At 54.1% G+C, this 17,471-nt stretch overlaps 1 protein-coding gene and 1 non-coding gene across 18 annotated transcripts in view; both read right to left on the bottom strand.

The window, feature by feature from the left end:
* The window catches only part of PRRC2B (proline rich coiled-coil 2B), a 79,393-nt gene that overhangs the window by 8,686 nt on the left and 53,236 nt on the right, over positions 1 to 17,471 (bottom strand). For 9 of the 17 annotated variants that reach the window (XM_072960314.1, XM_072960324.1, XM_072960325.1 and 6 more), the window contains 13 exons: positions 16,067 to 16,268; positions 11,455 to 11,671; positions 8,721 to 10,784; positions 7,210 to 7,406; positions 6,510 to 6,655; positions 5,820 to 5,961; positions 4,245 to 4,327; positions 3,659 to 3,847; positions 3,324 to 3,521; positions 2,813 to 2,899; positions 2,010 to 2,114; positions 1,676 to 1,868; positions 771 to 868 (listed from right to left, as the gene is read on the bottom strand). In XM_072960314.1, coding sequence (XP_072816415.1) covers positions 771 to 868; positions 1,676 to 1,868; positions 2,010 to 2,114; positions 2,813 to 2,899; positions 3,324 to 3,521; positions 3,659 to 3,847; positions 4,245 to 4,327; positions 5,820 to 5,961; positions 6,510 to 6,655; positions 7,210 to 7,406; positions 8,721 to 10,784; positions 11,455 to 11,671; positions 16,067 to 16,268 — 3,921 coding nt within the window. Of the gene's footprint in view, positions 1 to 412; positions 474 to 770; positions 869 to 1,675; positions 1,869 to 2,009; positions 2,115 to 2,812; positions 2,900 to 3,323; positions 3,522 to 3,658; positions 3,848 to 4,244; positions 4,328 to 5,819; positions 5,962 to 6,509; positions 6,656 to 7,209; positions 7,407 to 8,720; positions 10,785 to 11,454; positions 11,672 to 16,066; positions 16,269 to 17,471 lie in introns of all 17 variants that reach the window. The other 8 variants (XM_072960317.1, XM_072960326.1, XM_072960328.1 and 5 more) reach the window with 7 other exon arrangements.
* Positions 1,095 to 1,180, bottom strand: LOC116280412 (small nucleolar RNA SNORD62). Its single transcript, XR_004189799.1, has one exon. It is a non-coding gene; the product is annotated as a small nucleolar RNA SNORD62 (small nucleolar RNA).

Genomic DNA, 17,471 nt, shown 5'->3' with positions numbered 1-17,471 from the left:
GCTCTCGGCAAAAAGCAACCCCAAACCCCAGTATATCCACATACTGGATTCTGTACAGCAGCAAGAACGAATCCTAGCTACACGTACCAACAGAAACATGACGGTGAATGGAAAATGCACATAAAGAACACGTGCAGCACAATTCAGTCACGTGGAGGTCAAGATCTTGCAAAACTGAACAATACAGCATTTAAGAATACACTTTAAAAAGAGGCTAGGACAGGCCAAGTCATCTGTCCTGGAAAATGCACTTGGTCCTGGTCTGTGCAGTCACACGGGGCTGTGGACCGTGGGACCCTGTGGAAAGCCAGCACCAGCTTCAGGAGGGAGACTTCCAAACATCATCCCCTCACAGGACAGAAGGTATGCCAATCCTGCATAAAAACAAACACCTGCTCGCTTCTAAAACTACCTCTTTCTAATGCATCCATGCCTGGGAGTCTAGGCCTGTCTTCTCTTCATCAGAAGGATACCTGATCACCAAAGAGAATTGCGTTTCAGCGAATTCCCCAGCTGGGGTGCAGGAAGGAGAACTTTGAGAAAGGAAAACTATGCAGTGTCTGGAGCACTCGGCCCCATTGCCCCTTCCTGTCTCTCATTTATTCATTCAATAAATGCTGACTGGCTGTCAGGACATGCCAGGAGCTGGGCATAACGTGAGGGGCACGGGAAGCAAGACTGACAACAAACAGATAAATGAAGAAAGTAACCACGCTGTGTGCTGCACCCTCCCCGGTCCCCCACAGGGCCACCTGGCTTGCTCTCATCACCTGTTGGTAACTCTGCTGCTGAGGTATCGTTTGAGGGACCAGCCGGGGCTGACTTGCAAACACATGGCCATCCAGGTAGAGAGGTGCCAGGTGGTTGCCTGGAAACAGAATCCAAGGAGGTAGAACAGGATCAAGTCTCACTGTTCCTGAAGGTCCCGGGACTTGGGTGTGCAGAGCCTGCTCCGGCCCGCTGCCGGCCTAGTGCTCCTGCCCAGCATGGTGCCCGCGAGGAGGGGCTGGCCCCAGCCCACCTTTCCTACCGAACCCCCTCGCCCGCCGCCCCCACACTCAGGAGGGACTCGTCATAACTGAAGGCTGCCTTGGTCTCTCAGTCACGTTCCTCTTCATCTCCCTGCTATTGAGTCCACAGTGGAGGGTCAGAAGGATCTATTGGAATTGCATCACTGAGACTTTGGCAGCTGGGCCCTCAAAGTCCTCACAAGCTGCCTTGCAGCACCAACACAGTGATGGGGATGGTGAGTCAGGGTGACACTGGCTACCACCTATCGAGGGCTCATTGATACAAAGCACTTTCCGATACGATCTGGTCCCATTGGCGTGGCTACCCCCAGAGAGTGCCATCACCACCCTATCTTTTCACAGAGGAGGGGCCAAGGCTGAGAGAGCTGCTGACAGGCAGAGGTGACACACACTGCATGTGACGTGGTCTGACTCTCCAGGACGGGGGCGAGCCTCGCTGGAGTCACAGTCCCGCTTCCCCGTGGAGGGAAGCCGGAAAGCAGAAGGTGCAAGTTATCGGAGCACGTGGGCAGCCACAAGCACCCAGCTGGAAACCAGCTCCCTCAACACACTCCTTCAGTCAAGGAGGAGTGGTGCTCAGGGCCGTCCAGCGTTTCTCCTGAGTGAGTGGGGAGGCTCCCTGGGCTGGCCTAGGGCCGACGTACCTGGAAGGGAAGCAGAAGGTGCCACTGAGGCCACGGGCATGGGCGGCATGGAGACTCCGCCGAAGGAGCTGTAGCTGACCCCGCTGGAGGCTCCCGCAGAGGATGGGGGCTGGAGGCCCGAGCCAGCGCCTCCTGGAGAGCTCTGCTCCGGCAAACTGGGTGAGTTTTCCCAAGCCTTGCGCGCAGACTCCATCTTTGGAAGCAAGGAGGTGGGGAGATGAGAATCACTACCTGGGAGGCAGCGCGCAGCACAGATCCGAGCCTGGGGAGGGGGAGGGGTCGGCAGGCAAGCTAAGGCACCTGGTGGCCCCTGCCCAGCTCCTGGCAGGGTTACCTTCAGAGTGAGGTCAGCGGTGGGGAAGGACATCTGGGAGAGGCCCATGGCCCTCTGGATGTGATGGTCGCGCCGGAGAATGGGAATGCTCTGCGTCAGCCCAGCCTGGAGGGAAGGCCACCATGGAGTACTGACAGGCACAGAAGAACCCACAGCTCACGGAAACACACCTTCCATTCTGGTCGTGTGCAAGGCCACCCCCAAAATAGCTGCCTTCACTGATTCCCTCGAGAGAAGGCCATGGAGAGCCACGCCCACCCCTGCACCCCACCAAGCCCCCAGCAGGGGCAGCTGTGCCCCAACAACAGGAACAGGACGGGCTGCCAGCACACAGGCGCCCACTGCCTGGTGTGGAGACCCTAGTCCTGGCTCAGCCCCCTCCCCTCGAAACTGTGACAGAGAAGTCCCTGGAAACGAGTTCGGAAATGCAACTGCTAGACCCTCCTCCTGCAGACGCCCACCAGCACGTTACAAGGATTCTGAGAAATTGCAGAGTAAAGAAACTTATTTAGCCCAGCAATCTCTAACATGCGTGACTACAGAACTTGAAACATTTCAAGTCACAAAATGCCAAACAAACCAGACCTTAGGAATTACACTGCCCCATTTTAATTTCGTAAGACCAGGGCGTGGAACAACTTGCCCACGGATGTGTAACTACCTAGAGAGGGCACGAGGGCTCAGACTAGGCCTGCCCACCCACGTCAGTGCTGACACGCCTCCTCTGGTTCTGGAGCGCCACGTGCAGCCCAGGGCCTGCCAGCACGGCCACCATAGAGCTGGAGGTGGAAGCACAGACTTACATTACTGGCCAACGCGTCCTGAAGTTTAACAACTGGATTCCCTGTGGGACCAGAGGCAGAACCAGGCTGCAAGCTAAAGTCAGAGTCCTAGAAAAAGGGAACAAACCCACAGAAATCATCCTGGCTTACCTTCTGGCAGAGACACATTCATTTGGTTCCCAGTCTCAGAAACCCAAAAAACCCACTAAGCGGCACTCATCATGTGAGCAAGACAGCCAGAAGTTTCCCGACGGCACCCAAGAAAGGATGTCACCCCCTTACTCTGCCTGCCGGCTCCCCGCCCCACCCAGCAGAGATCAGCAGACGGCTCGGCCTGAGAAGGCAGCTGCTGTCAGTAGGAAAACTGAGAAGGCAGCTCACAGCACCTCCTGGCCCACGACTCCATGCCAACACGCCCCCTGGAGTACTGCCAGCTCCCATCTCCCTGCTCCTCCCAGGAGACACTGGTCTAAGCCCCCTCCTTTCTCTCCAACCACCCTATTCCCCACAAGGAAACAAATCAAAGCCTCACTTTTGGATTGACTCCAAATTCAATGGGTGGCACCGGCAGCACGGAGTCCACGTGAATCTCTACCCCATTAACAGGTGGGACCACGGCCCCCTGCAGCCGCTCGGCCCCCTCCGAGCCCTTTCTGTTTTTCAGAGAACGCTCGTTGCCGATAGGTCCCGGTCTGTGCTCCTTGCTCTGTCCTGAGCCTTGTTCTGAATCCTGGATAGAAAAGCAGAGGCTGAGACACACATCCTGGAACGACCCTGATCTCTAGCTTCTAAGTCCCAGGAGCCGGGGAAGAAGACAAAAGACACCAGCCCTTCTGCCCAGCCCCAGGGGCGGGGCTCCCAGGCTACCTTTGGCTCCGACTGCTTCTGCGCCTGCTCCTTGTGGCCGTCGGCCTTGGCTTCCAGGCCCGGCCCGCTCACCTCCTCTGGCTTCAGAGTGCCATACGGGGAGCTGCGCTGCGAGGAGGTCGCAGATGACTCTCGAGACTCGGCGCTCAGGTCAACGCCACTATCTCCCTGGCTGCTCTTAAAACCCTGCTGTGCGAGGCATAAAAGAGGTCAGAGTGCAACCTCTACTGCAGAGTGAGACCAAGACACATTTCCTGGCTGCCTGTGCCTTCCAGGGTCCTGTTCTGACAACTGGAGACACGCCAAATGCGCCAACCCAGCCCGAGACCGCAACCACAGGTTCGTGTGGGCCCTGGATGGAAACCGCCAAACTCACTGCACCCGTGAACCAAACCCGGCACGTGACCACCACCAGGCGTGGAGGAGAGGCCCTTAGTCACCGCACTACCCAGGGTAGGTCTTCCCTGGCCATCCTCTCCCTGCCTTCCCCCAACACAGGCACCTCCCGCTGAAAGAAAGCAAGACTGGAGACCAAGGCAGATGGCGAGCACACACTCACCACCTGGGCAGCTCGACAGCCACTCACCTCAGCAGAGCCAGGCTCAGCGCTGTTGAAGGCAGTGGCAGCTTTGGTCCAGGAGTCGCTGGTTGAGGCCTGAATGGGGAGGGCTGCCAGAGGAGGAAGACAGTCAGGGAATTGGAGGAGAACCACCAAGCTGGAAAATCAGCACAGACCCAAGCCCCCAGCCACCCTCCCTGCCGCCACCGTCCACACGCTAGTGCACAGCTCCGACACCCGGCGCTCAGCATCCTCAGACAGGTTTCAATCAAAGTGATCCTGTTCTTTCACCGACTATGTGCTCTACAGAACACACCGGCCACTTTTTATTGACACCTATTAGAATTCTGCATCACCACCCCTGCTGTGGTAAAGCTTTTTTCATTTATTTCTACAAGCTGGCATCTCTTCAAGTCTTTGAAAGATCTGAGCTGGTATCATGCAACTTTTGTTAGCTCACAGACCACCCTGAAAGTCCAACAAAAGCCACAGACCTTGTGTACATACACAAAGCCTCACATGCTATTTTAAGATCCAGAGGCCCTCTGAAGCCATCCACAGACCCCTGGTCTGAGCAACCAATTAGACACTGCAGAGTCCTGGAGGGAAAGGCAGTAACCAGGGGCGGCTCTTGAATTAGTCCCCTCTGCCTGACCAATCTGGCAGGAAGTACTTTCGGACATTTATACCATGACACCACCACTCACAAACTACCAAACTGAATGATATCAAAATGTTATTAAAAGATAATTGTATTTTCAGTCGGAGTTGACTATTTCCCAATGTTTCTGGCAATGTGTTGGATCCCAGGTTTTAACCAGCATGAGGATAGGCCACGTGGTAAAATGGATAGAATCAGAACCTTGGATCTTGGGTGTTTGCCCCATGGCTCTGGGGTCAAGTCACTTTACTCTGGAAGACTTCACTGCTTTCTATTAAAAGTTGGAAATGGATGGTTTCTCCAAGCCCCCCTTGTGCACCCTGCAGGCCCTGCCAAAAGCAGGCATTCAAGAAAAATCTGCTTAATTAAAATGGTTTTGTATTTTAAAATGCAAATTTACTGGAAAAATAGCATTGAATATGAAATTTTTTTTAAGTTCAGGGAAACACACTTTCCAAAAAGTAAGGGCCACCATGGTCTGGTCTCAAATCTTTCTAAGGGAGCACCTGGGAAGGGGCTGATAGAACCTTCCTCCTGGTGAGGGAAGGGCACAAAGCACAGACAAGAACACTCTGGGACTCCCGTTCTTCTTGGTAGTCGTCTGCTGCTTGGCCACAAGGTAAGAAGAAAGGGTAACTGACGTGGCAGAGAGTCGAGCCAACTCCCCAAGCAACTTCAGCTGGTGGAGTTGGGGGCTATCCTTTTCCGGATCAGTGGATATGGAATGGTCTGCTCTCCAAGAGATTTCAGGCAGGGACCACCTTCCATCTGTTCAGAGGCTGCAGCAGCACGTGGTGCTAAGGTGGCATCTAACACCCTGACTCAGCAAAGGAAGCTGGGAAACAGGTAAAGCTCGTCTACGCTCATGGCCCCAAAGCAGGATGTCCCGAGGAAGAGGCGGCCGTGGGCCGAGCAGCTGAGCCCAAACGCCCAACTCTTACCCTGGCTGCTGCTCTCCCAGATCTCGGTGCCCAGGCTACTGCCAGGCACAGTCCCATCGCCTTGCTCCAGGCACAGGTTGTTTTGCTTTTTAGCAAACCGAGGAGGGATACGAGAGGAAAGACCTCGACCTTTGACAGGTACCTAAGGAGAAAAAAGGAGATGTAGTCCAGCCTAGACGTCACACATGAAAGAGGACAAGTTCCTCCCCAGACCACCCCCCAAGAAAGTGCTCCAGAGATGCAGGAGCACCTGCCAGTCAAGACTTCGACCACCCCTGGAAAGGGGTCCCGGGCTGGGGAACTGCTCTGAACACCGACCACACAGGCAAGCATGCGGTACTCGGCCCTGACTTCATTTTGAGTACAGAGCGGCCAGCCCTCGTGATTCCTGGGGTGACAAGTCTTGTCCCACTCAGGCCGGAGCACAGTGGGAGGATGGACTTCAGAGCTGACAGAGGTCTGCATCCTGCTCAGCCCCCTTTCAGCTGGTTTCTCCCAGAACAAGTCACCTCTGAGAGCAGGGACAATACCATCTACTCCCACAGGACTACAGGGATAGCGGGCACCAGGAGCACCTGCTTAATAAAGGTGCTCTCCCTCCCCGAGCCTGGGCTTCCTATCCTCCCGGCTCCGGGCTCCCCTGCATCAGCCTGCCCTCCTGCCCGACTCCTGGGCCTGCACCCCATGTACCTGCACGGCTTGCTCTTTCTTTCTCCTCTCTTCCTCCAGCAGGCGGCGCTGTTTCTTGGTCAGGACTTCAATGAAGCCTTCTCCCACCATAGAGCCCACCTCACTCTCCTCCCCTGGGCTGGACCCGCAATTTTCAACGATGGCATCTGAACCAAGATTCGTAAGAAGGGACAATGTTTCCATTTATTGGAAACCAAGAATAACCCAACCTTACAGGCATCTAAGGATATCTAAGGTCAGACTCAGCTCAGAGGGCCGGGCAGCAGCTGGCTTGAGCCTCAGCGTATTCACCAGGGTCTGGGAAACCCAGCTGTGATTCCTACACCCTTTCTTTCACCCCACCCCCTACCCCGACACATTGTTAGCGCAAACCAAAGAGGCCCAACATTATGATTAAGAGGAGAGTCTTTGGAGACAGACACTTCAGTCTCAGCTCTGCTCCTAACCAGCTGTGTGACCGCTGACTAACCACTCAACCTCTCTGAGCCCTGGATTCCAGATCTTTAAAACTGGGACACAGCAGAACTATTATGGTTGCGAGCAACATGAGAGTGGGAATCCTATGTGTTTTGCTCTTAAGCCAGTACCTGCCTAGAGGCTGACATTCAGTGAAGGGCAAATTCAGCCACCCACGGAGCTGGTCATGGACCCCGGGTTTGCCTAGGTTCTTCCTGCCCTGCAGACGTGAGGTCAGACTCACTTCCATAGCTCAGGTCAAACTGTTTCATGGTCTCTCCCTGCTCGCCTGCCCTCTGAACAGTCAGCTTGGGCTCCTTCTCTGTCTTCTCACAGGAGGCTTCAGGGATGTCAGAGGTGGCATGGAGTGCCCTCTCCAGCGTGTAGTGGCCGCTCCCAGTGCTGCAGCCCAGGCCTCCAGGCAAGGCCTCTTCTGGGGACCTACAAAGGAAGGAGGCTCCTTTTAGCTCAGAAGTGGCGGAAGGTTAGGGAAGTAGAGAAAAGTTAAAACTGCATGTGCACACAGCATGCACACACAGCATGCACACCAACACAGCGCCCAATCCACATCCACTTCCTCCCACCATCCTCTTCACTCTGCAGGAGCTGCTCGCAGGGCAGCAGTGCAAGCCACACTGCTACAGCAAAGCCCACGGGAATGCTGCTCTCCCCAACCCCTGCCCAGCACTAGTACTTCTGTCCTTTCCCACCGTGTGCCAGACTTAGCAGGACCACAGAAAGAAAGAAGGGGAATGCTTAGAACAGGGTCCAGAACCTTCTACTCCTCTCACGAGACTGACCATCAAGGACCCCAAGCCTTGCCCTACTGACACCCTCTTGGGGCAGAAATCAGAAGCAAAGCCAAGTCTTGGCATCTGGGGCCTAGAACCTAGACTAGACCAACCCCTGAAGGAATCTACACTCCCCAGTGGCTCCTTCTCTGCAGGTGGATTAATTACAGCCCAGGCTCCTTCCTGTGCCCTGAGTTCTAAGGGGGGCAGGAGGTAGGAAACAGCCTTCCTCGGCACACTGGGGCATGGCCTGTGCCTGATCAGGAATGTGGGCTGCACGGAGTCTCCCGTTCTCTGACTCTGGGGCACCCTTGGACAATGAGCACAGACCATCCACCTCAAAGCCTCTCGTTCCTGAAGAGATGCTCACTGGGCCTCTGACGGCCCACCCACTCTGGTTCCTGCCTGCCTCTCATCAGGCCGAGGTGGCAATCCCCGAAGCGGTGCTGTGTCTCCTCACTGTGTCAAGAAGCAGAGCCACTCGGGGCAGAGCCACCTCTGCGGGGCCAGAAGGCCAGCAAAGCCCGTCCAGCAGCCCCGAGCAAAGGAGCGTGGTGAGCTGACCGGTGCTCACCGGCTGCCACGCACAGATCCTGCCCCCTCACTGCGGCAGCCCCTCAGCCGGACTCCAAGGAAACACGTGGAGGATGAACTCTGGAGACAGGTGCTGGGACAGGCACCATATGGGGACCACCGGAAGGTGGGGGGGGGGTCTAGTTCTGGTTATGAAGCCACAATGACAACAACACGCCACAAGAGAAGCAGACAGCAAGCAAGAGCAAGTGGTGGAGACGCTCAGACAAGGGGCTGGGTGGGCGGCTGCCCTCCGGGAGCACAACGAGCGGGAAATAGCCAGGTGCACCTGACACACGGTGGGACATGCATGCAGGACGTGCTGCTGGAAGAACCAACTTCGTAACAGAACAGCAACAAAACAGAACCTGGGATTTTGTTTTTGTTTTACCTTTTGGCTTTCAAAGGCGTCCCACTCTGTTGGCTCTCATAACGGGGAGAAGTTTCACCACCACCTGGCCTAACAGCCTTCTCCCCAAACCCTCCCGGCTCCAGCTTTCGGCTCTGTCTGTCAACCAGGGGTCTCTGACTGGAGAAGCTCCTCTTGGCCAACTCCTTCTTCTCGCCCAAACCTGCCCCAGGCAGGCTGCCGTCCACCTGGGGGTCGGGCTCGGGGCCGTCTCGCCGTTCCCGTCGCTCGCTGAAGTCGCTGCTCTCGGAGGCCGTCTCCCACTCCTCATTGGCTGGATCGGAGGAATTCTGGTATGAGAGCTCAGGGGACCTGCGGCCCACGGCACCACCCTTGTCCCCAGGACACAGCCTGGGCCGGCCTGGCCACGGGCCAGCCAGCAGAGGGGGCTCCTCCTCTGGCCCCCATAGGCCCAGGGATTCTCGCTCCTGCCGGAGGCGCCGGAAGCGAGGTGGTTTGTCCTGGCGTGGGGGCCGCCTTCTCCTGAAGGGCCGGTTCTCGGCGTTCTCAGAGTCTGCCGTGTGGTCATCTTGAAAGAAGGACCTCTTGTCCTCCACGCGGCTGTCCTCAAAGGCCCGCGCGCCCAGCGCATCTGAGTGTCTGTAGGTGTCCGGGATAAGATCTCGGTCTGGGGGCCGCCGGGCCCCGCAGGCGTCGGGAGGGCCGTACTCCTGCCGGGAGGCAGCCAGGCTCTTGCCCTGCCAGTGGGTGGGGTCCCTGGACATGAAGGTTCTCCGACCATATGCGCAATTGCTCAGCCGCGGCGGAAGGGCTCGCCCAAAGGCCCGAGGGCCTCGGTTCTTGGCATCCAGTCCACCATGGTCCTCGGGGTACACCCTGCTGGACCGCCAGGACTCTCTGAAGTCGCCTTTCCTCGAGGCGCCCTCCTCCCTCTCAGGGAGTGGGCCTTCGTCCCCGGGCTCCGCGCCCCTCTGCCGCCGCCGCTTGGGAAGCTCTTCGTACTCGGAGCCCTCACTGTGGGTCTCGCTGGCGATCCTCCGCCGGGGCTTGGCCCGAGGGAAGTCCTCCGGCTGACCGAACTCCCGCAGTCCCCGGCCTCGGCCACTTCTCTGGCTGCTGCTGTAGATGCCTCGTGCCCCGAGAACCCCCCCACTGCAGAGGCCGCCGGCAGGCCGCCCGCGGAAGGTGAACTCTCTGAAACCGCGGCCACGGGTCCGCACCTGCCCTCGGCCCCCAAAGGCTTGCTCCTCGTCAATAAAGATCCAGTTATTCCTCTTTGTCGGGGGGGTGTCGCTGGACTCTCGGGAGGGTCTGGTCTCCCAGGCCCTGTCGGGCTTCTCATCCTCCTCGCGCTTGCTGGCCTCGTGGCCCAAACCAGCGTGGGCAGAGCCCAGGTCCTCTGGGGGGGCGGGGCCCGAGTTGGCCAGTGCTGGGTCGTTCTCTTGGTCCTCGTTCTCTGCCATCTGACGGACGGGCCCCTTCTCCTGGGCCAGGTGGACACTCCCTTCTCCTGGCTCCTGCTTCATCTTCTCGAGTTCCTTCTCCTTGTCTTCCACCTTGAGGGCTTTCAGGACAGGTTTCTTGATGGGCCCCGACCTCCGGGCCCTGCTGGTCTGCTCCTGGTGCTGGCTGCCAGAGCCCCGGGGTTCCGGTGTCCACTCGGGCTCCAGGGATGGCTGTTTGTTGGGGCTCCCTTCCTTCTCCCAGGAGGAGACGCTAAAGGATGGCTCCTCCCGGGGCGCCTCCTTCTCAGCAGCGGTGGCTGTGTCAGCGGCCTTTGGCTGGTGGCTAATGTCCCAACTGCTATACTCTGGTTTTTTCTCAGCAGGGGAAAAGTCGGGCTCCAAGGGGGAACACCTGAGGTTTGGGGTGTGACTCCCAGGAGCACCTGCTTCCTGAACATTTTCTTGGGATGGAAACAAAAGCTCCTGGCCTATTCTTTGAGAAGAGACACAGCTGTCAAAGTCTGCGGGGGCCTTCTTGTCAAAAGCACTCAAGTACTCCTCCCCTCTCTCCTCAAGGAGATCTCGCTGGGCACTTACGCCCCCTGACCTTCCGGGTGAGGCAGAGTAAGAGCTTTCATTCCTGAAAAGGAACCAGAAAAATCAGTCAATGTGATTGGAGCCTGGTTCCTTGTTTCCATGCTGAACACAGTTTAGTTTTAAAAAGGAAAAAAAAATTTTAAAGAAAAAAACCATAAGCACCAACATTTGCTCTATCTGTAAACAGGTCTCAGAGATGCTGGGCCGTGGGCTGGTGGTGGCCCTGGAGTCCAGAGAGCTGAAGAACTCAGTGGCTGCTGGTGGACTCAGCCTGCCACCCTGGAGACAGCGAGCAGCTGGGGATCCTGGTTCAAACAAGCTGGAGCCGGGGAGTCCGCGGAGAGTCTGGCACGGGGCCAGCAGGGCCAGCTTGCTTTACTTCACTTTCACAGGAAGGAGCCGTGACCCACGCACTCGGCCCCACCTGCCCTGTGAGGCCCCACCCCTTGCCCCAGCCCAAGGTTCCACAGGGTGTGCCTGCAGCCGCAGGATTTCTCCTTGGCCTCCAGTCCCACCTTCAGCGTCTCTCACACAAAAGCATCAAGCAATCCTCACACTCTCCCTTCCCCAGACGGCACTGCAGCCCCTCCAAAGACGCCCTTTCCCCGGGGCAGCGTCTCCTGGGATAGTGCCTCTTCCCAGAGCCCTGTCTCAATTAGGACCTGGAGAGTCGTCCTTCAGCAGCAGGTCAGTAGGACCAAGTTTCGTCTCACCTGACATGCACGTCCATGGCCAAAGTGTCGTTGGATTTCGGGTGGGGGAGCGAGTAGCCCTTGCTCTGCAACGCCATGTAGCCCTCGGGGCCCCACACAGGGGCTGGATCGATGGCAGTCACCTTCCTTTCCTGCAGTGGGGGCACACAGCTCTGGTCCTCAGAGCGACAGCCAGTCCCACCGAGGGGATCTTGGGGCATCATGGGTTTCATCAATCCTGGAGAAGGCAGAGAACCGATCTGTCACCTCGTTCAGAAAGCCATGGGCCAACCACAGGCCCAAAGGAGACAAGTTACTCCAACTACCAATCACATGGACACAGCACCCCACCTGCTCTACCTCACTGGGGTCTCATCTTTCCGCTCACAGAACCTCTGAAGGCACCCACGCAAGCAACCCAAAAGGCCTGCTGGAAGACCTGTGAGGTTTAGCCTTAGTTCCTGGGTGAAGAGCCCCGGGGTGGGGGAAGGGTATACAGAACTGGCAAACAGAAACAGGGAACAGCAGACTGCACAGCTCACAGATGACGGCAGAGGGTTAGAGGGGCCAGTCAGTCAGCAACGGGAGAGGCCGGAAGGGTCTCTGCACAGACAGGTGAAGATGAGCTACCCGCCAGGAGCCCACACGGGATAAGCAGCCGGCATCCACCTGCTTCCAAACGCCAGCAAGAAGATGCAGGAAGGGATTTGGGCTTTAGTTCCTTTTATTTCTAACCCTAAGGTTGGCAGTAACTCTCACATTTTGTACAGGGAATACGCAAATGACAATGAACTGTTCACTGGCCAAAGAAGCTGAGGATAAAGCTGACATCTGGGTCCTACCAGATATAAACTAGCCGGGAAGCGGCGCCCCCAACCCAGGGCCTCTGCCCGTGTCTGTTACACTAGCGGCTGGGTTGGTGCAGACGATGTTAAAGGTGTCTCTCACTGGGCCAAAGTCTGCAGGGAAAAGATCTGATTTTTCAAATATTTTCTTTACAAAGCTAATTATTAGCCAAAAATTGTGTTGTGCTGTCTTTTAAGCTGAGATAATCTGACCAGGAAAATGTTTCTGTATCAGGCCAGCAGTTTTAAGCTTCCTTTTAGCTATGGAGCGCTCTGTTTAACTGCCATCGGTACCTGAGTCCAACACAAAGTTAGTCTGAATCAAGTGGTGGTGGGGATCCTCTCTGGAATCCTAAAACTACACACCATTCATTAAGTATTGGTCACGAGGTGGGTGGAACTACTCAGCACTGTACAAGCAATGTGGCAGCTCATGTTACCTGAAAACACCTGTCACAGAAGTGCTGGAGAGAGTATGTTAAACATCTCATGTGCAGAGCTGCGTCTCCCCCCTCAAGAATGGGAAACCGCCAGGGAGCTAAAACCACAAGCCATGGGCCCGGAGCTAGTGCTTCGCACAGGGGAGCCAGGGACACTGCCGTCAGCCTTGGTAGCCTCAGGGCTTGGTGCTACATGCCCTCACAGGACAGGAGACGGGGCTCTCTGCATAAAGCAGAGAGCTGTAGCTGAGATGTTGCTTAGAACAAAGACCCCTCAAAGGGTTGTGCCCTCAATTAAAAGGTAGATCAGAAAAATACACGCTCTTTAGTACAGGGAGGGGACTGAGCTTTTGTCTTGGCCTGGGCCAAGGTAAGGAAAATAGTCCTTCGCTAGTAATTCATAGCCACATGCCAGCTTGCATGCAGGTGGAGGGTGGGGGTGGGGGTATGATTCAGATTTATGCCTAGAATGCTCCAGAAACCATCCAAGTTAAAATAAAGGATGGTTCTAGGCTACAGAAAACATTAAACCACACTGGAGGGATATACTCTCAAATCAAGTCATACTGGATCCTCACGATTAATGAAACTGTTTAAAATGGAACTGCAATCTAAAATTACCAGAACGTGCATGGAAAGCAACCCTCCAGGAGTCTGTGGTGAGTCCACAGGATTACACACCTTCCCCAAGAACTTCAGATGACAAATGAAAATGTTAAACACTAGAAAGTTATGTTTCAAATGATTAAAAGCATAAAAGAAAGAATTAAAACTTAAGAAAAACATAGATATAAGAAAAACGGATTTGAGGGAAAATTCTAGTAATAAAACTATAATGACTGAAATAAAAAACTCACTGGACAGTGAAAAAGAACAGACTAGACACAGCTGAAGAGAAAACTGAACTGGAAGATAGTTCTGAAGCATTTTCCCAGAAGACACCACAGAGATAACCTCTCTTACGTATTTAAGAGACTTGGAAGCCAGAATGAGAAGGCACAAAATAATCTAAGTGGGAGTCCTATGAAGAAATGATACAAAGAATGAATGAGGAGGAAGAAGGCAAAGTTTATTGTGATAATTAGAAAAGAATTTTCCAGAAGCAATGAAAGACATACATCCTTAGATTCAAGCACTGTGAATTCTAAGCGGAATAAAGTGAGGAAAGACACAGATATGCACCGAGACACAGCACGGTGAGAAAGCACTGCGGGAGACTGAAGACAAGGAGAAGACCCCAACAGCAGCCAGAAAGGAGACTGCAGACCACCCAGACACAAATACGACACAGGAGCCAGAAAAAAAGGAGTGCCATCTTCACAGCACTCAAAAAAAAAGTAACTGCCAGCCCAGAATTCTATTCCCAGTGATGCTATTTCAAGAGAAAGGGTGACGTAAAGACTTTTTCAGGCAAAATGATTTTCTACTGCCAAAAGATCTTCCTAAAGAACCTGACGGAGTGTGCTTCATGAAGAAGATGTGGAATCCAGGTGGGAGGAAGAAGCTGGAAGGGAAAGCAGTAAACATGCAGGCAGATCTGAACGAGCACAGACTGAATAAACAAGGATGATAAGGAAGCATTAAAACTCCAGGCAAAGGCAACAAGACTGATGAGGAGGTAGTCAGAGCTCAGGTTCAGGGTACATGGATCGGTTCACCTTTGCCAAGTCAACGGTGCGGGTTAGAATTCAGTGTAACCACTCACACAGTAGAAAGAAAACGCAGAAGGAAAATAAGCAGAAACAGGAAATCTTGACGCCAAAAAAGGAAGAAAAAGAAAAGCAAAGAAAGAGGGATAAAAAGAAAGCATGAAATAGGACAACAGGAAATCTGAATGTAATGATTCCAGTAAATCTAAAGAGACCAACGTTAGCAATTTAAGTCACAGATCTTCAAAGTGGGTAAAACCACACACAACTCGTATACACAAAGATATGCTCCCCCAGAAAGAACTCAGGCTGATGGCAAAAAGCTGGGGGGAAAAGAAACCATGTAAATACGAGTCAAAAGAAATCTAGAATGATGATGTTACCCCCAAGCACACACTGAGGGTAGAAAGCACAGCGAGTGGTAACGAGGGAGCCACAAAAAGCTGAAAGCAGCAGCTGCAGTAATTCCAAGCCTGCACTCGAGTCCAGATAGACAAAGCAAAAACCTGACAGCGTCACAAGATTTGACAAATCCACAGTCATGGTGGGAAATGTTCACACACCTCGTAGTAACTGATCAAGGGGATACATCATAACGTTACAGATATTCACACAGCACAATTAGCAAGCACAACTGAATGGACCACATCCAATTAGAGAACACATTATTTTCAAGCAAACAGAATGATTTAAAAAAGAAAAAAGGGCCACGTAACAGCCTACAAAGAAAATCTCAATGAGTGTCAAGCAATCTAGAGGGGGGGTTGGCTGGCACACTTACAGCCCTTGAGTGAAACTGGATCGGCCACCTGGTTTTAAAAATAAAGCTTTACAGGAAAGTGAAGGCTCCATGTCCATTCACTCACTACTGTCCACAGCTATTTTGTTCTAGAACAGCAAAGCTAAGCAGCAGCTCAAAGCCTAGAATTTTTATTATCGGGCATTAATAGAAAACGTCTGTGACTCCTGATCTATATCATATAGACCTTATTATCTGATCAGAAGGCAGCCACACTAGAAATTAACCTTAAAGATAGTCTTCAAACTCTGTATTTGGAAAACTTACATCATTAAAAATCATCACTCAAAACAGATAAATCAAAAGCAGACCAACATATAATAGGAATAATAGGAATGTTTCATCTTAATACTCATAGGAGCTCTTAGCTCAGGTGAGATTTAAATACATCAGGAAAGCCAGAAATTTATGAGCTAAATAAGCATCCAACGTAATTAGTCAGAATAAGAACAAAATAATTTCAGTGGAAATAATGAGGGGGGAAAAAGCAGAAATTAATGAAACAAAAGCCAAAAAAAAGGGGACTTAAGAAACCCAAATGATACTTTTAAAAAATGGCATTAGATAAACCTTGGGAAAGGCTAGTCAAGGGGAAAAAGAAAGCACAAAAACATTAAAAATGGAAAGAGGGACAAAATGACACAGAAAAGACAGAAAAATTAGTTAAAGCCATTTACAAGGCATGATCTTAGGAAGGCCTCTTCCTGACAGTTCTCTGTGACAGGTACTATTATCACACTCTCATTCTGCAAACAAAGAAGTTAAAACTCAGACTGGTCACGTGACTTGCAAAGAGGCCAGACTGGACTCCAGGTGGGTCTGTCTACCTCACGAGGCAACGCCCTCCAATGCCACACTATCATGGGCTCCCAGGTAAGGCCCCTAGACCATGATGCTTACCCGAGGGGTGCAGGGCTGAGGGATAGAAGTCCACTGGGGTCCGGGTGGGCGTGATCCGGGGGTCCATGTAGGAAGGCATCATCATCCACCTGGGATCGAAGCCCAGCATCTGGGGGTGGTGCGGGTAGAAGGTGCGCTGTGGGTGCGAAGGCGGAGGAGGGTACACCGGCTGCCAGTGCTGCATCTTGTACAGCTGCTCCTGACCAGGGGGAGAGAGACCAGGTTGGACAGATGCTGGGGGGTGAAGAGGCCGCACACAAATGCACGTACACACACGCACACGTGCACAAGCACATGCACACAAACATGTGCACACGCACACACAGGCTCTTCAGCTTTCCCCCAGGTGGCACAGACAGCCCACCCAGAACAGATGGGCAAAGAGGGGAGGGAGGAGCAGCTGCTCCGAGGGGAGACCCCAGCATATTACAGCACTCAGGCTCTCTCCCAAGCCTCTCCCAAGCCGGATGGAAGCCACGCCCTGGGCTCCTCTGCCACACAAGAGAGACGGGGTTTCATTAAGACCCAATACTCACCTGGAACGGCGCCTGGCCAGAACGGCACCCAGGGACGCCCCCTTCCCCTCACCACACTGTCCCTTCAGTCCACTCTCCACACTCAGACGCCCTGACCAGGTCAAAATCCTTCAGCTAACAGCCCGAATCCCACAGGGGTACACGTGACCGACAGGGCCCGCGGCTCCTGCCCGCCCCCTTGCCCCCGACCTGCCTCTCTAGCAATGCCCCCACAACCGCCCTGGCTCTCCGCTCCATATTCCTGCCCGCCTGCCTGCTTTGGGCCCTCCGTCCCTCCATCCCCAAACCTGCTCACCCATACCCATGCTTTAGGTTTCAGCCTAACGAGCACTTCCTCTGGGAAGTTGGGTTCACAACTCTGAACCCAAGGTCAGGCCCCTGTCCTCTGATCTCCTTTGTACCATCAGCAACAGGTAACGCTGCTGCTGCCGGTTTCCCTCCCTAAACCACGAGACCGACGTGAGTTCCCCGCAGCATCCGCATCTCTACCACCAGACCTGGTGCAGAAAATGTTGGTGCCCAAAAGAACGAATGTAAAGCATCAACAGAGAATTAAAAATTAAGAACCTGGACCCAGTGAGGGGTCACCTCAGATCCTGTTCCAGGGCACCAGTGACCTCCAGGGCTGCCCTCACAAGTGCGTCCTGGACCACCATTCTGGCAGGACTCGTGGCAGACTCAGACAAGGGTGGGTCACTGACCTGCACACCCCTTCCTACCAGCCTGCTAGCCCAACTCCAGCCTGGGCCGAATTCCCTGGGCAGTTCGCCGGCACTCACAGCACCTCTTAGGAGCACTCAGCCCTCGATAAATAAGAGCTCCTGGCCCACACAGGAGGCTGCGGGCCTCTGCCCACAGCTCCTCCTCCT

This window comes from Vicugna pacos, chromosome 4 (assembly GCF_048564905.1).
Source record: "Vicugna pacos chromosome 4, VicPac4, whole genome shotgun sequence".
Lineage (NCBI taxonomy): Eukaryota > Metazoa > Chordata > Mammalia > Artiodactyla > Camelidae > Vicugna > Vicugna pacos.
This window is presented reverse-complemented; position numbering and strand designations above follow the sequence as displayed.